This window comes from Chaetomium strumarium (genome assembly GCF_033439665.1).
Source record: "Chaetomium strumarium strain CBS 333.67 chromosome Unknown B0T15scaffold_5, whole genome shotgun sequence".
Lineage (NCBI taxonomy): Eukaryota > Fungi > Ascomycota > Sordariomycetes > Sordariales > Chaetomiaceae > Chaetomium > Chaetomium strumarium.
The window spans coordinates 2,872,974-2,895,098 of NW_026944433.1; the positions used below are offsets into that span (position 1 = coordinate 2,872,974).

Below are 22,125 nucleotides of genomic sequence, written 5' to 3' on the forward strand. Positions count from 1 at the left end.
CGCTCAGCCTCCCGACGGCGACCCAGGTCCGCAGCTTTGATTGGCGATGGTGGCGAGGAGGGATCGAGGACGCATGGATGCCAAGTCCGGCTCCAGTTGACAACAAGACGAGGAATCGAGGATGGACCCGCATCAGGGTTCGCACGATCCATTCCCAGCACGAGGGGGCCCTGCAAACATTACAACATTCAGTGCCCTCTCAAGGCAGCCGCATTTCCAGGGTCTACCTACCTATCTTGGCGCGGATACTTTTCGGCATCTTGCTATTCTGGCACCAGTGATGATTAATACATACTAGTAGTTGGCGTGATGGACACCTAGAGACTCGAAGACTCTGCGGAAGAGCGGGTGGAGCGATACATCGTACAGTGACACGCCAGCATACCCAGTCCTTTGGGTGCTAATTCGGGAGTCAAGCTTTTTCAATAGAACGAAAGTTATCGGTGGCTTGGGATGCCGGGGAAGATGGGATGGGATGGGATGGGATGGGATGGGATGGGATGCCCCATCCCGAGCCGTTTCCGGCAGTTTGGTTGGTGTTGACCGCCGGCCTCGTGGCGTGGTCGTCTTGGGTAGGAGCTATGGCTTGTGGGGATAAGCTTCTTTGCCAAGGGACTAGGGGCCACTGCGCCTGGTCTGCCATTTCCCGGGTTTTTTTTCTTTTTTTCTTTTTTTTTTTCTCTTTTACTTCTCTAGTAGGTAAGGTAGGAAGAATTCCTTCTTTGGGTCACCTGTCCGATGCATCGCAAGTTACGGGTTGTTCATCTCATTCCTGTCCGTATCTGAATTCTGGAACGAAAAGAGAGGTTGGGCTGTCGCGGTCATCGAATAATACTTGGAGAAATTCGACTGCTGAAGCGCGTTGGGGTTGACGTTTCGCGTTTAGGACAACACGGTGCGTGCCTGGACTCACTCAAGCGACTGGTAGCTTGGAATCTTTCGAGTTTGTTGTCACGCTGACATGGTCTAGTGACTGGCCCATGAGATGAGACGAAGGCTCGACGATGGAGCCTCGAAGCGTATTTGCCCAGTGTGGCAACTGAATGTAAGGACGAACTACCTAAACCAGTTATACTAGGAGACCATCCCAAACCTTCACGAAGTCATGCAGAGGTATCATATTTCACGTTGAATACACATGTGGGGAGGGGCAACAACTCGTATTGATGATAAGTCAACAAATGTTGAGTAATCAGGTGTTGAGGCTTCATCGCCGACAAAGTCCCAACAGCAACCGAGATTGTCAACAATACAAGTGGGCAGTTCAGACGACATCTTAGGTAAGATGTTTGCCTTCCAACTGCTCCAACTACAATGCAAAGCCTGTCCTTTTCTCGGGTCCTGTCTCTTAGCCGTCTTGCTGTTCATGCCGCGTCTAATCCGTACTTGGCTCCGGAGAAAGGGAACACGGGGTGGGTGATCATCAGCAAGGTACCCGACCCCATACTTACGTAGGAAGCTGCAGGGACAGGTGTAGCCGCTACTGGGCTCAAATGATGCCAACCACAAACCGTTGCTATGGTGGTCGAATTTACCTAAGTTAGGTACCTCGGTGTCTCATGGGTTCCTTATGTTCTTGCTTATTATTTAGCCGGCTTTAGTTTTCAAGCTACACAGGGTATTATACTCTATCTCAGAAAAGGACGTCACCTCCCAAAATACTTCAACTCGGCAAACCTTGCCGGGATATATGCCAGCACCGTCACCACCAAGGTAAACTCATTCGAGACATCGCCCCCATACGAGCCAATGAGCCTGCCCAGCGGCCCGACATACCACGTCTGGACCATGCCCATGACCCAGGCGACAACGCCCAGGCCAAAAGCAACCGCCGCGCCGACGCCGTGCGGCAGCCGCGCCGGGTCGTTCCAGCCGTCGAGGTCGTAGCGCGCAAAGCTGCCGCGGCGGAAGAGGTAGTGCTCGATCCACAGGACCACGGCGTAGCTGGTGCACCAGTAGCCCAGCAGCGACAGGAAGTTCTGCAGGTAGGCGTTGAGGTGGTCGCGGCCGACCATGGCCAGCACCAGGATGACGGCGAAGCAGGCGACGGTCCACAGGAAGCGCGGCACGCGCGCAAACGGCCGCGCAAACTGCTGGCAGCTGAGCGCGGCGCTGTACGTGTTGAGGATGTTGCAGTTGATGCCCGACAGGACGAGCAGGACCAGCAAGAACTTGGCGAAGCCGTGCGGGTGCAGCATGTCCTGGATCAGGTAGCCGATACCCTCCTCGTAGGCCGCCTTCCAGTCGGCGCGGCGGTTGAGTGCCGACGATACCACGCAGCCGGCCACCATCCCGATCGCCGTGGGCACCGACACGCCCAGCGTGGTCATGACGAACACCTTCGCGCGCGACGTGTCGACGGGGTAGTGCACGTAGTAGTCCGACGCAATGGTCGCCCAGCTGGCCGACGACCCGTACACGATGGCGAGCAGGCTGAGCACGTTGCCCGAGACGTCGGCGGCCGATCCCGCGGCGGGGGTGGTGTTGTCGGCGTACGGGCCCGTCATGCCGAAGATGATGAGGAAGATAACGAGGTACACAAACCACGCGTACCGCTCATACACCAGGATGGCGCGCAGCCCGACGAAGCTGACCAGGAGCGACACGACCGCAATCACAGCCACGCCGACGGCAATGCTGATGCGCCCGTCCGCCACGGCCTCGAGCGCCAGCCCCCCGGTAATACACCCAACAGAACTCCAGCCGATCTGCTGCACCGTGTTGAGCAGCGCGACCAGCTTGTTGGGCCACCAGCCGAAGCTGAAGCGGCCGACCGAGATCTGGCGCAGACCCGTCGGCGCGCCAAAGGTCGCGCAGAAGCCCGTCACGGCGCCGCCGAGCAGCGACCCGAACACGCACAGCAGGATGCTCTGCCGCAGGCTGAGCCCGAACTCCCACCCCAGGAAGCCCGTCGCGAAGCAGCTGACGTTCATCGTCCCGCTGGCCCACAGCAGCGCCATGGTCAGCTGCTCGTGCCATGGCGCGCGCGTCTTGTCCGACGCCGTCTTCCGGTCGATGGCGGCGCTCTCTACGCCGAGTTTGCGGTCCATCGCCGACTCCAGGGCGCGCAGTTTGGAGAGGAGGCCGCCGCTGCCATTGCTGTAGTTGATGTTGTTGTTTTTGTTTTTGTTGTTGTCATGTGATGAGTCGGACACGTCGGCGACGACTTGTTCGTCTGCGGCCGCGTCACGGCCCTTTTCGATGTCGTCTGGAGGTATCATCTTGGCGGTCGATCATTTGTTGATTTAGGTATGTAGCGTCTGGGATGAGATGATGGAGATTGTAACAAGTGACTCGGTAAATATGCCGCTAGTTTTTCCCTATCTTCCCGTGGTGCCGGCTTATCTCGGGGATATCCATACGGAGGTACCTCCTCTAACTTATCTCGAGTGGCGGTTTCAACGGGCATGAACCGCATGGGCCCACCTTCTTTTCCACGATGCTCCACTTTGGTTGAGAAGAGAGCATTTCATGATTTTTCATCTGGAAATCCTATCGCCCCATTGGGTCCGGACAATCACATGGCAGCCTATCCGTGGAAGGCCTCCGCACGCCCCGATAACATGAACATCGAGGGCTTCGGTCTGATAGGGAAAAATAACTGACAAGAAGACGTGGGCCTGAGGTAAAGTGGTCGCTAACGATCAGCTTATATGTACAATACAATACGACATACCATTCATGCCGCATGGAAGGGAACGTTTCTGCAATAAAGTCCCACGAGAAACATTCATTGCAGGTTGTTAGTAACAGTCAGAAGACAGCTAACGTATCTTATAAGCGAGTGACCCATATAAGCGAATGACCCACCCCCCTGCCAAACTTTAACAACTATCCTCGATTATACCACAATAATACTAGGAACCAACTATAATTACATCGGAAACAGCTGAATCAGATGCTTCTACAACCTCCTGGCAAGTGCGGGCATTATGGCCAGGCTTGCCGCACACACCACAGCACCGAACCTTCGTACGACCCCCCCCTGCACCACCACTATCCTGCTCCTTTTCTTGCGCCACCTCCCTAACCACGGCCTTCTGGCCTAGTTGATCCTTTGCATCATGTACTGCAAGCGATCCTCCAAGCTGCATGCGTGTTCTTTTTGCTCTCCGGCGCTTGCTTAGTGCCTCGTTGGCCTTGCGGAGCGAAGCGTTCTCTGCACGAAGGAGAGCCATATGGTGTATTACCGCCGTTGTACTCTTAGCAAGCTGGTCTACAGCAGCCAACATCGAGGTTGGGGAACTATTTTGATGGTTGGCAATGCGAGTCTTGATGAGTGTTGACTGCGAGGTCGCTTCTCGAGGGTTATATGGTGTCTGGAAGATCCAAGGTTGTAGTATGCCGGCCCGCGAGTTCAGGGGTGTTGGTGTATGAAGCCTTATATCCAGCTTGGATAGCACCCTCTCTGGATTGTACGGCATAAGGCCAGCACCTGCAAAGCCACCCTGGGTATTCTTCTCCGTCATGGAGGCGAAGAAGGCCTCACGGAAGGCATAGAGGAACTCGAGCTTGCTTATGTGGGTGATATGCATCTGTATCAAGTGCTTAATCTGGCGACTATACGCCTTCTTCAGCGGCCTAAAGCAGCCGATATCAAGTGGCTGGAGGAGGTACGAGGAATGCGGAGGTATATAGAGCGTAATAATGTTATTCTGCTGGCAATAGAACTCGAATTCGGTGGAGTAGTGGCTCTTATGGCCATCGAGGATCAATAGCCGGTACTTGCCCTTTGCCCGGGACGCCGTATGGTAGTCGAAGTGCTTGATCCAATCTAGGCCCATGGCATTAGTAGTCCAGCCATTATCGGTGGTTGCAATGCGCCAGTTGGCCGGGAGGTCACACTTGGTGTACCAGTTAGCGAGGTGGTACTGTGCGGCCAAGATGATGAATGGAGGGATGGTCCAGCCGAGGGCATTGACTCCCTGGATAACTGTCGCCCATTCGCGGTTGCCAGGCTGAACTAGCTTTGCCTTGCTCCTGCCGTCAGAGGTTGTAACAACCATACCTACATAGATGATGCCCATTATAAACCCAGTCTTGTCAAAGTTGTAGATATCGTCATCTATAATGCCATACTTGGCCTTGATATTCTATACGAGGGCAAACCAATCGCCAATGACCTTTGGGTCCTTGCACTTGGCCCTCTGGTAGTTGTATCTATACGCCTAGCGCGTTCGGATCCCTTCCTTACGTTGGACGAAGTTATATGCCCAGAGCTTGCCAACAGGGGGCGCGTTGTGTATGCATAGAAGTTGGTTGGCCATATCTTCTACACTATATAACCTGAGCGGAAAAGCTCGCTCGGAGAGCTCAATTATATATCGAACAAGCGCCTCCTCTTCGGAATCGGTAAGCCGGCGCAAGTTGGGCGTGGTGTCGCATCGTGCAGGCTTTCCGGCGCGTTGACGCGCTAGGGTTCTACGGTCGACCCCATAGATCTTGGCTGCGGCTCGTTCGCTTAGATTTTTATCGTTTTAAAGAACTTGGAGAGCCAAGTTTAACCTATCCTCTTTCAAAGTAGCGGGCATCCTCAATGGTAGAGAAAATGTGTTGTTGAGGGTAGAGGTGTCGCGTCGCGTAGAAAGTGGGTCATTCGCTTATATGGGTCACTCGCTTATAAGATACGTTAGCGCGAACGTCGAAGCGGGTAATAATCAAACTATGGGCCTAGGTACAGTACCTAAGATTTCGACAGACGGTGGATGGCAAGAGCAAGACCGTAGAGCGGTGGCAAGGGCGTCATCCAAGCAATCATGTTGTCACAACACTAAATTTATGCGACTAATCCTAATCTGCCCATCTCCCCTGCCACGTCACGTAGAGTCTCCGTCTGGTATCTATCTCTACGCTGTCTGGCCAACAACCGACCTCCTTATACACACAACTCTAATTCTGCTCTCGACGCAACAGCTGCAGCAGTTCCACAGTCCACTGGTCGCCACGCATCTCTTGCTTGGCCCAGGCATAGGGTCCCAGCCAAGGTGGTGGATGGGTCCCGTGGGAATGGCACGGATTAATAAGCTTATATCCACGACTAATTTGCGTCTTCTCCGACCGTGCTGCAAGATCTTCGAGGGCTATCAAGTGCAATACCACCCTCCCGACGTTTTTGCCGTCTTTTCACCACAGCAGTCGGTTCTTGGCGAATCATGAGTGTGTTGCTGTCTCAGCGTTGGGGCTGTTCAGCTGAGTTCAGCCGAGTCTATACTCTGAAAAGTCAAAGACGATATCCGCCAGCACCTGCGGAACATTACTCACCCAATAAATTCTCTCTCTGATCTGTTCTACCCTAGCACGATAGAGATGCAGCATCCACCTCAGCTTCGAACGGAACTAGTATAGAGAAACTTTTTCACATCCCGCCGATCAGGCTTACACGTCAATGCGCCTTGCCATGCTTGGATTCGGGTTAGATTGGCGTTGGGATATAGAGGTACTACTAGACAAATGCAATATGCATACAGCATGAACATGGAGCCGCCCCAGCAAGTACTATGTGATCAGACAGTCTTAGTTTAGAGAGTCTACGTTGAAGCACACCAGACCACCAAAATGCCTTAGAGACAAAATTAGGCTACTTGAATGATTGAGCGAGCAATCCAGATGAGGATGTCGAAGATCTAATCCAAACCTTAGTATTTTGTAATCATCCTCTCTAGCGCAGACCGGCACGCCTACCCATCACTCAGGTTCTCTATTAGACTGACACAGCAGGGACCACGACAGCACGGCATTTCCTACGCCGTTTTGCTACGGACATCCACATGATCTGTACTTAGTCCGTGAGTACCAGGTGGTCGGTTCAATCTTCCCAGATCCGGCCTCTTTTGGTTACTACTCTGTGAATGTTGCTCGTGGATCTTTGCTGCAGGAACTTTCATTTTAACCGGCGCCCGTCGCGTCGGTCAACTTTGATGGCGGAGATCATCCCTATAGGACAAGTCATTGCTCTCGGACCTACACCCAGCTCGGCCCCGAAGCCGCCAATGCAGTAGCCGATGCAACGCTGCGGAGAGACGCCGTATATGACGGGACATTTATTGACACAACACCATAGGTTAAGGTAGACCAATGGCTGAATCCCTTTGGGTGTTTTGAGGGATGTAGATGCCGTTCCCATGAGCAAATATGACAAATCCATACAGGTTCGGGCGATGGGTCTCCGGGGCTTGCAGGAAACATCTCTGTCAAAGATCTGGCTACGGGTACCAGCAACGCATACATACCTTGCTGTGAAGTCTGCGACGGGAAGGATCTGGACGGCATGTAGATTAAGCATCTACGGCATCTCCGATCGGCAGCCGATGATGAAGCATAACCTTACCGTCTGCTAGTATAAAGTGGTCCCCTTTCCTTCGTTCCGCCGTTGTTCCCACCTCCACAGCCATAACCACCCATTATCACAACTTACATCTATTCACTCTCCCAGTTTGAAACGCGAACACCACAGCACCATGCCGTCCAGCATCAAGGTATTTGCCGCCCTGCTGGGCACCACAGCACTTGCCCGTCCCAATCCCACCCCTCCCCTCCCCTCGAACCCGGTACGCATCCTCCCCTACAACTGGAAATACGAGATCATCGCCCTCCAAGGGCCCGGCTGCCCGGACGCCGGCCCCAACTCGCCCGAGGACTACTACCACACCCGGCCGACCTTCGGCTCCAACACGGTCGACGGCTCCGAGATCTACTACTGGCACTTTGCCTACCCGCACATGCGCCTCGCCGTGGAGGCGTCGTCGTCGTCGTCGTCGTCGTCATCGTCTTCGATCTGGTGCGAGACAACCCTGCGGTACACCGAGCTGACCAAAACGGGCGCCGCACCGCCTGCGGTGCCCGAGTACCGGCTGCGGCTGCACAAGAACGGCACGGCCATGATTGCTGCGTATGAGTTGGATGCTGGGGTCGAGGCGAAGTGGACTTTTACGTACTACCACCCTACTACGGACCGGGATGATGGGGAAACCGAGAAGCTGAAGAAGGAGCCCATTGTGGATACGATCACCGTGGCTGGTCCGCGTGCTGCGGGGACGTATACCGATGTTTCTGTAGAGGGGGGGTTGGTGCAGTACCCGCTGCCGGAGTGTGGGGAGGGGATTATCAAGTACCGCACCGAGCTGACGGTGAAGGCTACGAAGAGCGGGGCTAGGGGGGTTGTGGCGTCGGAGGCGTATGAGCGGGAGGGGAAGGGGAAGGAGTACTATGGTGTTCAGCAGGGCGTGAGTTATGACTGGGAGAAGTGCGCTGCTTGAGACTTATGTTTGAGACAGAGTGTTGGGGTTCTGGTCCCAGGAATTTTGCTTATGGTGACGGGGAGATGGGGGTCTGGGGGGGTGTGTATGGTCCACGGCTGGAGGTATTACTAGTAGTACTAGTAGTAGTGATTCATGCTTTTCATTCAGGTCAACCCCGTCCTCCCAATACAGACCCCTCCAGCTTCCTTTTATCTCATACTAGTACTTATACTACTGCTTATAAATACACCCCCGTGCCCCACACTCTAATCAACCAGAACACACCCGTTCTAGATACTGCGATTCCCCCCACAAGGCCCGGCATGCGAATGCCCATGGCTGCTCGTAGCCCTCTTCATCATCCTCGCCCTGTCACCATCCCACCGGCGCGTCTTCCTATCCACCGCCGGCAGACTCTCCCAACTCGTCGCATACTTAGCCACCGAGTGGGCAATGGCCTGGGTATTCAACAGGAACGCATCCAGGGCCAGGTTATCGACGGTGTCGCCCTTCTTGTGGTAGTTGACGTCGTACGCGACTCCCGCCTCGCCGCCAAACAGCGCGGCCTCCTCGGCCGTCTTGAGGCCCTCGGCGCCCGTGAACAGGCCTCCCGACGGGATGCCGTTCTCGATGAAGGCGGCGTAGTCGGACCGGCCGTTGAATTCCGTCGGGACGGAGGGGACCTTGCGCGAGGTGAAGAAGGAGGCGAAGTCGGCCTCGATCACGTCCGAGCCGGCGGGGCCTGTCAGGTTGAAGGCGCTGCCGTCGCCGTCGTAGATGGCGTAGATGTAGTTCGGGCTTGCGATCTGTTATGTTACCGGGGGTTAGTCTGAGATGGGGAGATGAAGAGGGGAGGGAATGGGGGGATACAGACCATGTCAAAGTTGAGGTAGGCTCGGATCTTGCTTAGTTCGGCCTCGGAGCTGTTGATCGACTTCACGTAGTGGTACGACCCGAGCAGGCCGAACTCCTCGGCGCTCCAGAAGGCGAAGCGTACGGCGTTCTTGACGCGGAACTTGGTGAGTGCTTTGGCAACGTTCAGAATGCCGATGATGCCGGAGCCGTCGTCGCTGGGAGAAGTTGTTAGCATACAACTCTAATATAGATATAGAGAGAGGGAAAGTAGAAACTCACTTCACCCCCGGCCCGGCAGGCACTGAATCCGAGTGGCCGCCCACAACAAGCACATTATCGTGATCACCCTCCTTAGTCTCGGCAATGACATTATAGCTAACACGCTCCTCCACCACGGCATCAACCTTGAACGTAGCCGTCACGGCGCCGGCGGCAAGCTTGGCCAGCAGCGCCGCGCCGTCCTCCTGACTGATGCCCACGACGGGGGCATACTCCAGGAACGGCGTGCCCAGCGTGCCCGACAGCGAACCCGGCGCGTTGTTGTAGATGACGGCCGCGACGGCGCCCGCGGCCTTGGCGTTGACCGACTTCTGGCTGAAGGGGCACGTGCCGCGCGAGATGAGCGCGATGTTGCCGGCCACGGTGGCGGGGTAGTCGGCGGCGTCGCAGCCGAGGTTGGCGACGGCGACCAGCGGTGCCGTGGCTTCGCCGCCCGGCGTGTAGGTCAGGATCTCGGCCGCGATGGCGGCGTCGTCGACGCTAAGCGACCCCGTGCCCTCCGAGTAGATCTCGGTGAAGGGCTGCTTGGCCACGTTGTAGTAGTTGAGCGACTTCAGCGTCTTGTAGAGGTAGTCGACCGTGGCGTTGTGCCCGCCGCCGCCGAACGCCCGGTTGCCGCCGTGTGCGTCGGCGAAGTCCTGCAGCTTCTGCGAGCCCGCGAGCAGGTCCTTGGTCTTGATCAGCGACTGCAGCTTGGCCGAGCTCACGAGCGGCTTCTTGTTGTTGTAGTCGGGCTTGCCGGGTCCGTGATGCCCACCGGGCCCGTCATGTCCGTTGGCTGCTCCAGCATTGGCGGCGGTGGTGGCCAGTGCCGGGAGGGCCAGGGCGAGGAGACAGGTGGCCGTGGTCCTCATCTTGAAAGTAGTAGTCGTAGACAGGTATGGCTAAGGTGCCGAGGAAACGGAGGCGCGAGACGGCCGAGATTAAATATGATTATCGCGTTCGCCCCGCGGACCTGTCCATCCGACCTGCGACCAGCCTCCGCACATTGCGCAGCATGCTGATCTCTTGGCGTGGTAACCTCGGAATCTCGACGCCTTCGTGCCTTCTGGAAACGCCATTTTGGCAGCTCAATCGCGTCTGGGCGCAGCTCCCCATTGCGGCAGCTGTTGCACGGCCCAGAAGACCAACTGCCTGCTCCAGTAAAAGCGCCATGCCGGGCCGAACTGTGCTCAGCTCCTGTCGAACCCTGTCGCGTGCTCCCGAGTCCCGGCGCTAGATCTGCTACGGCAGGTCCCAGCGGCGCTTTGCTTGGCCTGCATAAAGTTGGTGAAAGCCGCTGCACTGGACCGGCGCGGGGTTGCTTGGCGGCCGTCCGGATGATGTCTGGCCTCCAAATAGATCGCAAAGCTGAAGATAACCAAATTGTGCTTTCCATGGCGCAACTTCCAGACTCCGCAGCGATTGCGGAATGCTAAGCAGAGCGACCGACTGTCCACCTGCTCATCCTGGAGAAAGCCCGGCTGGGCAATGCTGACGAGTTCTTGGTTGCTGCTTGCGCTATCGACGCAAGAGAGCGAGAGCCTGTGCGCCTAGGATCATTGTTAATTTGTTATCAACTACTACTCGTCTCCTATAATTAGCACGGCGAGAACCGAACACCCGGAGATCATCGAAGACTCCATCCACACCGACAGTTACCCTCAAGCGAATAGAAGATGTAAGTCGAATTCCGATGACTGCATTGCTTGTCCGGGTACCTTTCTAGCACAACTCTTTGCAACAGCGTTGAGTCTAAGCAAGCCGGACTTGGATGTTTGAAAGTCAAGCAACGTCCAATCGAATGTTGGCACAGCGCTCGAGGAATCCATGTTATTATAACCCTAGCATTCATCAATTGTGGTCGCACATATACACTGAATACCACACGGTAGCGATGCCTGCCACGACGAGCAGTGACGTCAGACTCTTGACTATCATCCCACACAACATGCGCTCCCACCTGTACATGTACACGTGTAAAACCTCCACCAAGTCAGAAGTGTACCTGTTTAAATCACCACTTTCCAGGGATCTCCTGGCAACCGCTCCTCAATCTCCCAACATGCCAACATGGCAACGGCACGATTAGACGACAGCGCTCACAGGAGTGAATACTCGGTGAGGAGGTCCGGCCGCCCGTTCACAAAGGACTACAGAGTCTACTTTGAGCGGGCAAAGGACAAGGTCCCCGTGTCTCCCTTCCACGACATCCCGCTCTACCATGACAAGGAGAAGGGCGTTTTGAACATGGTGGTTGAGATTCCGCGGTGGAGCAACGCGAAGTTTGAGGTGAGTACACCGTATGAGCAACATCAATTATTCAACCCAACCGTTTCCTGGAATCGGAATAACCCATGCTAACTACACCCGCCCTCAGATCATCAGAAACGAGAGTCTCAACCCTATCCACCAAGATATCTTGGACGACAACCCGCGCTTCGTCAAGAACTGTTTCCCGTACAAGGGATACATCTGGAACTACGGCGCCCTCCCTCAGGTACGACCCACTCGATTTTCAGTCTCCCTTCTCATCACCTCACCACCTCACCAACCATCCACACATCCATAATAAGCAGCTCTTCACATAGCATTAACTAAGGAAAGGTACTAACACAATTCAAGTAACAGACCTGGGAAGACCCAACCACGAAAAACCCAGACACGCACCGCAGGGGGGACAACGACCCGCTCGACGCATGCGAGATCGGCCGCGCCGTCGCCCGGACGGGAGACGTGAAGCAGGTGAGAGCACTCGGCATCCTGGGCCTGCTCGACGGCGGCGAGACCGACTGGAAGGTGCTGGTCATCGACGTGCGCGACCCCCTGGCCGACAAGCTGCGGGATATCGCGGATGTCGAGAAGTACCTGCCGGGACTGCTGGACGCGACGAGGGACTGGTTTCGGATCTATAAGATCCCTGACGGCGAGCCGGGGAACGAATATGCTTTTGGGGGGGAGTGGAAGGGGGCTAGGTGAGTTTATTTCCTGTTTATGGGTGGGGTGGTGGAGGGGGAAGGCGAGTACTGACTGATGGATTGCTTTCAGGTACACGGAGAAGATTATTAAAGAGTGTGCCGAGGCTTGGAAGAAGTTGGTCCAGGGCGAGGCCAAACGGGGAGATATTTCTCTGTGAGATGATATCCTTCTGGATGGAGCATGTCGAAGTACACATGCTGACAGGATCGCAGAGACAACACTACACTGTCCGACACACCGGGCAAGCTGAATCCGGACAAGGTCAAGTTGCCCTCTGACGAGGACTTGGCTCCGGCGCCGATCAAGGACGATCTTGAGGAGTGGGTTTACATCGACCGCGAATCCATCGATGATAGGGGAAAGGTCTTTGATGGGTGTGCCCTCAGCATTTCGTTGAATGTCACTTGATGGTGGTTGGACATAGAAGCAGCACGTCTGAGGCATAGAACGGTATTGGAACACTATGAAGGCCCTTTTGGTCTTTATGCTCACGGTTCCGTTCAAACCCTCCCACGTATAAGCAACTTTCCCGGCTTGGCTAGGCACCTCAGTTCTTGACATTATTCTTCACGCACTAATACACTCTTAATGGTCCCGAAGGCTATTGATGTTGTTGGCGACACCTACCATGTGTGCACCCAGTATGTGGTGAAGAAAACAGCATACGGGTCTGGCAGCGGGTTGCCCAATGCTGGGTTGAACAGAAGCGGAAGATACTAGTACTAGTAGGATCATGATCGTTCACGCATCTCGTACTCTACATAGAGTACATCCACAGAAACCCAGCTTCCCAACGCTAAGTGCTCATCTCCGGACGGCTGTACAATGCCTGTTCTCCTCTCTCTCACCCTCACAACGTACCTGGATCGAAGCAGCACCCCTAGAGCGATGGACCAGCCAACGGCTCCCTACCACCCACAAGTCATCCTTCCCCCCGTTCCTACAATACCTATCCTTACTTAATAGTTTCACTACCCCTTATTAACGCGCAGGTTTCCGATTCGAGTCCGCACTCAGCTCCACCATCTCCCCCCACCCCCTAACCGGCAGCTCCACTACGTTCCCTTCCTGGCCCTCAGCCTTTATCATCATGTTACCATGCAAGTGTATCGTCTCGGCATCATCACCACTTCGCGGACTCAGGGGGGGCAGCTCGTGACTCGCTGCTGTTGCTGCTGCTGCTGCCCGCTCCGCTTCTCGCAGCTGACGGCGGCGTCGCTTGCTGCACAGACAATAATACCTCAGGAGGCTAGCCAGGAGGATGACGAGGAGGAGAGAGCCTAGCGTTGCGATGACTGCTTTGGCCGGGGTGGAGAGGAGTTCGTTGTTGTTCTGTGACTGGGGTTGTTGTTGGGCGGTGTTTGTTGATGTTGATGTTATGGATGTGGTTGCTGGCGAGGCGGATGTGGCGGATGGGGACTATATATCCGGAATAAGGAGGCGGGTGTTGGTATTAGTCAGGTACTATTCGGGATTGGTAGGGTGGAAGAAGGGTGAGAAGGTCTACTGGATCTTACGCGGGTGGCAGTCGTAGTCAGTACAGGGCCCGGATACACGAACCGCGGCGAGTAGTCGGTGCTGCCGCCATCCTCGATCCGGAGGATGTATGAGTCGGGCGGCACCGTTGGCGGCGGCGTCCAGGTGTAGTCCTCCGCTCCCGCAAACGCTGTGACGATGAGAAGGACGTCCTTCAGGTACTCGTCCGGTCCGTTCATGAGCGTGATGTTGACGGGGCCCCTGGCGTCGGTCCAGGTGATGGTGAACGGCACGGTCGGGTAGACGTAGTAGTCCGTGTTGGCGAAGGAGACTGCTGCGAGGACGGCGGGCAAGAGAAGAAGCTGGGCCAGCAGTGTGGCCCGCGTGCTTCTTCTAGCCATCATGTTGTCGATATTGGAACCCAGAACTAGAGGAATAGGGAGGTTTGTTGACGCGCCTCGTCGTTGGCCCCTCGGTTACCACACTACTAGTCATTTACAAAGTTGCCATGAGAATCCTCGGTGAGCAAGACGCGCGCTGTCGATGATGGGCAGCTGGGCTTGGGGGAACATATAGCAGTAGTGGGAAGCCCACGGCGGTTATCAGAGGACAGTGAGTGCCTGACCGACCCAGCCCACGGGTCTCGGCCCTCAGCCCCATGACTCTTCATCTTTCCATCCACTCTGGAAGATGCCGTGATCCAACCTTCCGGGCCTCTGAGAGGATCAAATACCGAGACGTGGCGTCTGCGGCGCCCAATGGGCTGAGAAACACCCTCTTCGCCAAGACAGGCTAGACACCAAGAGCCGAAATAGTGCATGATGTCGCTATTCCCCGTTCGGCGAGGATGCCGCGGTGATGTCGGCTTCCAATTCACTATTATGGTTCTCCTTTAGGCCGGCGGCAAGGAGTTAAGTGTTAAGATTTCTACGGGCCAGAATGGTGAAAAATGGGAGTAAAGATCGTTGATTTTTCTAAGAGTGGGCGGGCTGGCCGAAGCCGTAGATAAACCCGGCCAAAGAACCCCTCCAGCCAAATATGGCAATTACCACTGTATGTCCGCACCTGCGTCTTACAATAGCGAAGGGACGAGATCGTGCCGGGTAAATGCCACGTGCGACATTCGTCCATTGGGTCAATGTTTCTCATCTTATCTCTGCTTTGCTCCAGTATGCTGCACCTGCTGACGTCAAGATGGTGCGTTCCAAGTAACTCGGGATCAGTGCTCAAGGGTAACAAACCTGCGTGACTCTTACACGTGACGCATCTACTGTGCTGACGATGGGGAATCGGGGATGCACGTGCAGGTGGGCTGGTGAGGGTAGCCTGCGGCCATAGCTACCAGGTATGCTGTGGCGACATTGCGCTTCTCACAATGATCATTGGCTATTGCATTACCCAAAAGTTGCCCTCGTCAGCCCCCGGCCGCCCCCAACACCCCTCGCCGCTTTTGCTCAGGTCCCGTCAGGGGCTGCTCAGGACCGCTCAGGAGAGCATTCGGAAACGGCTTAGGATAAGGCGGTGCTTTATAAGTCGGTGGAGTCCAAAGGAAATCTAGATGGAAACTCTTCGTGAGGTAGTAAGGCGTTAATTTTTTATTACCTAGGCCGGGTAGTCTAAGGCGAGGAGCGGCCGATAAAAGCTTAGTTGATATCCCCTATTTTACCCTCCTAAGTTTTGCCATTACCCGTTTAACCTTTAGCCTTATAACTATACCTAATACTCTTTTCTAGAGACTAGTAACTGCTCTCTGACACCTTTAAATCCCCCAATCGGTTTCTCTTATCCCCCTTGGCATTCTGAGATTCTTGCTTCTATAGCTTACGGCCTGAGGTCATATTAAGTAATACTATAATTAAAGATAGGTAGAAAAAGGATAGCTATAGACCGAAGGAGGTATATAGACTAGAATGGCTTTAATGATTTTAAGACGACCGTTAACAATAATCTTGTTCAGAGAGATCTCTTACCCTATACAAGAGAGAGATAACGTATATTATCAGCGAGTGACCCATATCAGCGAGTGACCCATATCAGCGAGTGACCCATATCAGCGAGTGACCCAGCTTAACAAATTTAGCAGGGCTGCATCCAAATGTACGATAAGATATTGATATCGCTCCTAACAATTTTCTTATCAAGGTTTGGCCTGCAGCCCTGCTAAATTCGTTAAGCTGGGTCACTCGCTGATATGGGTCACTCGCTGATAATATACGTTATAAAGTATAGATCGACTTATAGAATAAGCCGCCTCTTATAATAACGTGCATAATAAGCGAGCGGATCAGATAAGCGAGCGGATCAGATAAGCGAGCAGATCAGATAAGCGAGCGGATCATTTTCTACTATCCTACCACAACTATCCTTAATTGCAACACATCAACACTAGGAACCAACTATAATTACATCGGAAATATACGAATTAGAACCTTCTGCAACCTCCTGGCACGTACGTACGTTATGGCCAGGCTTGCCGCACACACTACAGCCCCGAACCTTTATACGAGCCCCCTCTGCACCACTACTATCCGGCTGCGTTTCTTGTACTACCTCCCTAACCACGGCCTTCTGGTTCAGTAGATCCTTTGCATCTTGCACTGTAAGTGATCCTCCAAGCTGCACACGTGTTCTTTTAGCTCTCTGGCACTTACTAAGTGCCTCATTCGCCTTGCGGAGCGAAGAGACCTCTAATCAAAGAAGAGCCACCTCGTGTATTATAGCTATTGTACCCTTGGCAAGCTGGTCCACCGCAGTTAACATCGAAGTTAGAGAGCTGTTTTGATAGTTGGCAATGCGAGTCTTGAGAAGCGTTGACTGCGAGGTTGCTTCTCGAGAGTTATATGGTATCTGGAAGACCCAAGGTTATAGTGTGTCGGCTCGCGAGTTCAAGGGCGTTGGTATATAAAGCTTTATATGTAACTTGGATATCATCCTCTCTAGAATACGAGTCTTGATGAGTGTAGACTGCGCATTGGCTTCCCGGGAGTTGTATGGTGTCTGGAAGACCTAAGACTATGCAGTGCTAGGCCGTAAGGTTGGGGGTGTTAGTGTACGAAGCTTGATATCCAGCTTAGAAAGTACCCTCTCTGGATCGTACGGCATAAGGCCAGCACCTATAAAGCCACCCTGTATATTCTTCTCTATTATAGAAGCGAAGAAGGCCTCGCGGAAGGCATAGAGGAACTCGAGCTTGCTTATGTGGTTGATATGCATGCGTATTAAGTCCTCGACCTGACGACCGTACGCCTGCTTCAGCGGCCCAAAGCAGCCAATATCGAGTGGCTAGAGAAGGTAGGAGGATGTGACGGTGGAACCCACCGTACCATGGCACAGGCCATTGATTGGTCAACCTGGTTGGTGCCCCACATTCCACATCTGGGCACATGCTCCACATCCTGTAATTAGACTTCTTCGCACCTTGCAGTCTTCGAGGATTCCTTTCCTCCTGCAAGTTCAATATTCTTGCAATGCAGTCAGTTTACCACCAGAGGCTTGACCCTGGCCTTGAACGACGGCCCTCGTGACAATATTGAACTTCCTTTGGATTGCGTACCTAGCCAGGCAATTCATCGTAACGGCTACGACCTTCCGAACCGACCCGTGCCTAGTCGACCGAGCACGTAGTACATCGTCTTAGCGGAGGCCTGACCACGTATTCGAACAACTACGGAGCCTGCACCTAGAGCCCCCCGTCGGCACCCGGAATTTTTTCACCTTATTCATCACTTCGGGCCTTCCTTCCCTAGCACTAAAGGGTTACGGTGGTAATTGGAAGTGCCATTTCTTCAAGGGTCTTCGGTATTCATTGCAAGCGCGGCAGTTTCCGACCTTCTTTCCCTGCATATGGGTTGTGTGGTAATTAGAAGTATATGGACCGACCGGCTGAATCCCGAATTGCAAGAGCCCTCTTTTTCTCGCACCTGCATTCAACAACGAACACGAACAACAACCGACCTGCAAGATGGACCCCCTTCAGCACATGCAGCAGGTTATTCAGAACCACGAAGCCCAGATTCAAGCCTTGACAAAGGAGCTTACCGACTTGAGGACCAAGTCGGCCCGCAAGCCCAAGCCGAGCCTCCCCAACCCCGACAAATTCTCTGGCACCTACCATTGGGATACCTGGTTTCCGGCTATTCAAGCCAAGCTCCGTATCGACGGTCAAGCTATAGGAGCTCCGGAAGCCCAGTTTTTCTATGTGTACGGTCGTCTTGATAGCAAGGTTCAGGCGCTCGTTACACCGCAGTTGGCCGTTGCCGAAGACACGAAGCAGTACGACCCCCAGAACCTGCTCAATCAACTAGCCCGTTTGTTCGATGACCCCAATAAGGTGCGCGATGCCGAAGACAAACTACAAGCCTTAAAACAAGCCGACGACGATTCGCTTCCGGTTTTCCTGGCCCGGTTCGAACGGCTACTTTACGCGGCTAAGGCGAACACATGGCCCGACAATACCAAGATCGCTATGCTTCGTCGTGGCTTGAACAAATCAGCCCGCTCCCGGCTCGATGCCCAGGTCATCGTACCCGACGATTACAACGGCTTTGTCGCAATGCTCCAGAAGCTCAACACACGTTACCACGGTTCCGGTAACCCCAAGCCCTTCAATGCCAATCACAACAAGGGTGAACCGATGGATTTGAACACGGTGGACATTGCAGCTATGGATATGCCGAGGTATGGTATGGTCCCTGAGCCCCGGTCGATGAAGAAGGCTCTGGAGGAGGACTCTGGCGATGACAACGGCGATTTGTACGATTGATTAGTATGTGTGGATGATGTACTTGGTGGATTCGGCTGTATTGGAAGACTCGAGGCGAGTCTTCTGTTCCGGGGGGGGTTGTGACGGTGGAACCCACCGTACCATGGCACAGGCCATTGATTGGTCAACCTGGTTGGTGCCCCACATTCCACATCTGGGCACATGCTCCACATCCTGTAATTAGACTTCTTCGCACCTTGCAGTCTTCGAGGATTCCTTTCCTCCTGCAAGTTCAATATTCTTGCAATGCAGTCAGTTTACCACCAGAGGCTTGACCCTGGCCTTGAACGACGGCCCTCGTGACAGAGGAATACGGAGGCATATAGAGTATAATAATATAATGCTCCTAGCAATAGACCTCGAATTCGGTCGAGTGGTGGCTCTTATGGCCGTCGAGGATCAATAACCGATATTTGCCCTTTGTACGGGGTGCTGTATAGAAGTCAAAGTGCTTGATCCAATCGAGGCCTACGGCATTGGTGGTCTAGCCGTTCTCGGTGGTCGCGATACGCCAGTCGGCCGGGAGGTTGCACTCTTGATACCAGTTGGCGAGGTGGTATTGCGCTTGGAGAACGTAGCCTTCAAGTAGATCTGCTCACAACCGAGAAGAGGCATGGGGTGGCGTTGATGGAAGAGAACCGTAGGGGCTTGTCCGAGACCAAGGCAAAAAGGGATGATCCGGAGTAGTTAGCGTGCCAAGGCCATTCAGGCTCAGTGCCTCGCGGCGAAATAAAATCCATCCATCCATCCCGTGACCCTGACATTTCTTGTAACCCAGTCGTCCTAAACAGGAGTGACCGTGCCGGCAAAGGGCACGCCAAAGGAACCTGGAGGAACTTAGCTGTACTTTACGTTAGGAAATGTTGATACGAGAGTGGGTTTGCTATATAGGATTTGCATGCTAACCCCTCTACTACTTGGCTGGCTAGTCTTTAATCCTGTGACGGGCACCATGGTCGGTCAGCCGAACATACATATTGATGGGTGCGGCGTTGAGACAAGACCTACGTGATGGACCGGAAATTCCCGTGGCAGATCCGAAGTTGAGCCGGTCAAAAGTTAGGCAGACTCGGCAGACAACGCTGCCTTACCCCGCCCAAAGCTCAGCCGATATACTCCGTACCATTCAACCCATTACAATATACTGCCCTCAAAGCTTGCATTGCTGGAAGCTCCATTCTACTCGAACATACCTTCAAGGATCCTCTCAGATACAATGGTGGGACTTCTTCAGCTTCCTAACGAGTTGCTGGCTCTTATATTTGGCCGGCTAGACGCCCAAGGCTTCTCCGCCCTGCGGTTGACGTCCAAATATGCAAAATTGGCTACGTTGCCGGCTTTCATCAGGCGATACTTCCAGACCCGCTATATAATGTTCTCAAGGCTAAGCCTCGAAAACTTCCTGGAGATTGCGCGACATCCGGACTTTGGCCCTGCTGTGAGAACACTAGAACTCTGTACGGATCATTTTGTGGAGTTCCCATCTCCAAGCTTTCATACTGCACGGCATGAAGGCGATATATTACTGGCCATACAAGAAGGTCGATACCCTCCCGCAGTTTCAGTGGGCAGCATAGATGATGCACACTCATCCACCGATGAGGAGGAGGACCAAAGCGCTGGGGAGGAAAGTCTGGAGACCGATGAAGGGAATCTCTCGTTTCAGGACTCGGAAGGGGCGTTTTTGGATAAGACGGCTTATACGTCACTGTGGGAGGAGCAGGAAAACATAATCACGTCCGGCCTTGCGCAAGCCTACATCACGCAGGCGCTGATTTCTCTTGCCAACATCGAGTCTGTCGTCATTAGCAACATGCACCGGCCCTGGGGTGCACTAGCGCATGGCCGACAAACAGGGTTACCGCCGACGAACGTCCTGGACGATTATGCCGAGGTTCCGTTTCTGGGCCAAGTCCTCCGCATTACCCTTACAGCCATCGCTACGAGTGGTGCCGCTCTTAGCAGCCTTGCTATCACAGCTGGCCTCCCTAGGGAGGCGATTGTGCCAGACATTCTCAGACCCTCGGAGTCGCATCTCCAATACTACAAGAACCTCCCTCCAAGCCTTACGGAGCTCACACTAAATGTATCCGCGGAGGCAGCGAGGCGCGCTGAGGACCGATGGGCGGACGACGTATCGGCATTTATCGGGATGTTTCAACAACTGACACAACTGGATCTGGTCATCAGACCGGTCGACTTCGGCCCGCGCGTTGACCGATTGAAACAGCTCGCACCGAGGCTTCAAATACCGAATTTACAATGCCTAGGGCTCTACAAGGCATCTTGTAGCGTACAGGGTCTTGGAGATTTTATCTCGAGGCACAGAGCAACACTCCAAAGCGTTACTTTGGTCCGAGTAGGAGTTTCGGGTGGAATTGGCCACTTGAGGTCTTTGTTCGCTCTAATTCGTGATCATCTCCCAAGGCTTGGGTTATCCATAAAATCATGCACTGCAGGGGGGCTTGCCTTATTGTGCCGAGTGGAACATGAAAATGGAGAGGAATTTGAAGATTGTTTTGATGTTGGGGGCAGTCACGAAGCCTGGACGACGGCAATCCAGGCGATAAAAACAAGATAGTTAGATACACTGCAAGGATCGTCGTCTCCCGCCGTTTCAGCCAACCGTCGATGAGCCACATGACTCGCTTTCCGTGACCTGCAGACCGCCCAGCGATTTTGCCAGGCACATTCCCACGCTCGCAGGCGACCACACAACCAAGCATAACACCACCACATTCTTCTCGTTGAGCTGTTGCCCGCAACATATCGTCTGCGCCAGTCTGGAGCATAAGCTGGTGAGTTTGTGGCGCGCCGGGGCCGGAGGGAAATGAATCAAAACAAGGGACCTTGGTTCGCCCAACCCTCCCGAAGCGAGGGCCCTGTAAAACACGCCAAGCGGTTCGCCCACCTGCCGGAAGCCCAGCTCTCTCCTCCAAAGTCTCCGCTACCGCAAAGTAAACCACCAAGAGTCCGCCGCCCCGCCCTTCCTCACACGTCCCCAGCCAACCCCAACCCAGGCACACTCCACTCATCCGACCAGCCGTCCTGCCGCCCCCTCCACATCAACCGCAGGCTCTCGAGGGCGCTCGACTCCTCAGGGGTCAGCCCCCGAGCCAACTGGTCCCCTCTCCCCCGCAGCAGATCGGTCCATAGAAGGGGGGAAACGCCGAGCCGCTCCGCTGCCGCCTCCACCGTGGCCATATACCGCTCGCCAGAGCATGCGTTGCATCGCTCTGGGTGCCGTCCGCCTTTAGCGATTGTGCGAGGTATATGCCGGAAGTAACCGCGGTCCGCTTCGTCGTATGGGGATATGAAGGGCTCTCAGCATATGCCGGCTGTCCTCAGCGGGAAAGTAAGGCTCGTAGCGGCAGACGGGACATTTTAGTACCTCCTGTGGATTATGGTAACAAGATTCAACGACTCTCGGATAGCAGTTGTTGTATACCAGGTGTCCGTATACAAAGAGTCTGGCGCCGCAGCGGTTGGGCATGTCGCTGTCGTCGGTGAAGTTCGGGCATGAGAGACAGGAGACGATAAGCTGGTCGTGGCAAATCG

The 22,125-nt window shown here is 54.3% G+C and overlaps 7 protein-coding genes across 7 annotated transcripts; 4 read left to right on the plus strand and 3 right to left on the minus strand.

Annotated features, from left to right (window-relative positions):
- Positions 1–379: 379 nt before the first annotated feature.
- On the plus strand, positions 380–1,082 carry B0T15DRAFT_252826 (uncharacterized protein). Its single transcript, XM_062863203.1, has 2 exons — positions 380–895; positions 971–1,082. Exon 1 carries the CDS (start codon positions 471–473, stop codon positions 870–872), a length of 402 nt encoding a protein of 133 aa, XP_062720550.1. The 5' UTR covers positions 380–470; the 3' UTR covers positions 873–895; positions 971–1,082.
- A 418-nt stretch (positions 1,083–1,500) lies between these two features.
- B0T15DRAFT_537544 (permease for cytosine/purines, uracil, thiamine, allantoin-domain-containing protein) lies at positions 1,501–3,443 on the minus strand. Its single transcript, XM_062869626.1, has one exon. It carries the CDS (start codon positions 3,219–3,221, stop codon positions 1,647–1,649), a length of 1,575 nt encoding a protein of 524 aa, XP_062720551.1. The 5' UTR covers positions 3,222–3,443; the 3' UTR covers positions 1,501–1,646.
- A 4,014-nt stretch (positions 3,444–7,457) lies between these two features.
- B0T15DRAFT_558763 (uncharacterized protein) lies at positions 7,458–8,255 on the plus strand (the record flags this gene model as incomplete). Its single annotated transcript, XM_062870484.1, has 1 exon — positions 7,458–8,255. The coding sequence occupies one exon, from the start codon at positions 7,458–7,460 to the stop codon at positions 8,253–8,255; it is 798 nt and encodes a 265-aa protein (XP_062720552.1).
- Positions 8,256–8,381: 126 nt separating this feature from the next.
- B0T15DRAFT_537550 (uncharacterized protein) lies at positions 8,382–10,576 on the minus strand. Its single transcript, XM_062869627.1, has 3 exons — positions 9,372–10,576; positions 9,112–9,307; positions 8,382–9,043 (listed from the first exon to the last, which is right to left on the minus strand). The coding sequence occupies exons 1-3, from the start codon at positions 10,223–10,225 to the stop codon at positions 8,528–8,530; spliced, it is 1,566 nt and encodes a 521-aa protein (XP_062720553.1). The 5' UTR covers positions 10,226–10,576; the 3' UTR covers positions 8,382–8,527.
- A 738-nt stretch (positions 10,577–11,314) lies between these two features.
- B0T15DRAFT_252848 (inorganic pyrophosphatase) lies at positions 11,315–12,827 on the plus strand. Its single transcript, XM_062863204.1, has 5 exons — positions 11,315–11,642; positions 11,731–11,850; positions 11,982–12,325; positions 12,399–12,482; positions 12,542–12,827. The coding sequence occupies exons 1-5, from the start codon at positions 11,424–11,426 to the stop codon at positions 12,735–12,737; spliced, it is 963 nt and encodes a 320-aa protein (XP_062720554.1). The 5' UTR covers positions 11,315–11,423; the 3' UTR covers positions 12,738–12,827.
- A 483-nt stretch (positions 12,828–13,310) lies between these two features.
- Positions 13,311–14,206, minus strand: B0T15DRAFT_495212 (uncharacterized protein; the record flags this gene model as incomplete). The annotated part of the gene is made up of 2 exons (XM_062867082.1): positions 13,311–13,748; positions 13,847–14,206. 2 exons carry the CDS (start codon positions 14,204–14,206, stop codon positions 13,311–13,313), a joined length of 798 nt encoding a protein of 265 aa, XP_062720555.1.
- A 5,470-nt stretch (positions 14,207–19,676) lies between these two features.
- On the plus strand, positions 19,677–21,193 carry B0T15DRAFT_537561 (uncharacterized protein). The gene has a single exon (XM_062869628.1). It carries the CDS (start codon positions 19,784–19,786, stop codon positions 21,146–21,148), a length of 1,365 nt encoding a protein of 454 aa, XP_062720556.1. The 5' UTR covers positions 19,677–19,783; the 3' UTR covers positions 21,149–21,193.
- Positions 21,194–22,125: the final 932 nt, after the last annotated feature.

Coding starts and splice junctions, on each gene's coding strand:
- B0T15DRAFT_252826 (XM_062863203.1), top strand. CDS start 471: ATGGGATGGGATGGGATGGGATGGGATGGGATGCCCCATCCCGAGCCG.
- B0T15DRAFT_537544 (XM_062869626.1), bottom strand. CDS start 3,221: ATGATACCTCCAGACGACATCGAAAAGGGCCGTGACGCGGCCGCAGAC.
- B0T15DRAFT_537550 (XM_062869627.1), bottom strand. CDS start 10,225: ATGAGGACCACGGCCACCTGTCTCCTCGCCCTGGCCCTCCCGGCACTG. Junction 9,308..9,371: donor CCTGCCGGGCCGGGGGTGAA/GTGAGTTTCTAC, acceptor AACTTCTCCCAG/CGACGACGGCTCCGGCATCA. Junction 9,044..9,111: donor CCTACCTCAACTTTGACATG/GTCTGTATCCCC, acceptor GTAACATAACAG/ATCGCAAGCCCGAACTACAT.
- B0T15DRAFT_252848 (XM_062863204.1), top strand. CDS start 11,424: ATGGCAACGGCACGATTAGACGACAGCGCTCACAGGAGTGAATACTCG. Junction 11,643..11,730: donor GGAGCAACGCGAAGTTTGAG/GTGAGTACACCG, acceptor ACCCGCCCTCAG/ATCATCAGAAACGAGAGTCT. Junction 12,483..12,541: donor AAACGGGGAGATATTTCTCT/GTGAGATGATAT, acceptor ACAGGATCGCAG/AGACAACACTACACTGTCCG.
- B0T15DRAFT_537561 (XM_062869628.1), top strand. CDS start 19,784: ATGGTGGGACTTCTTCAGCTTCCTAACGAGTTGCTGGCTCTTATATTT.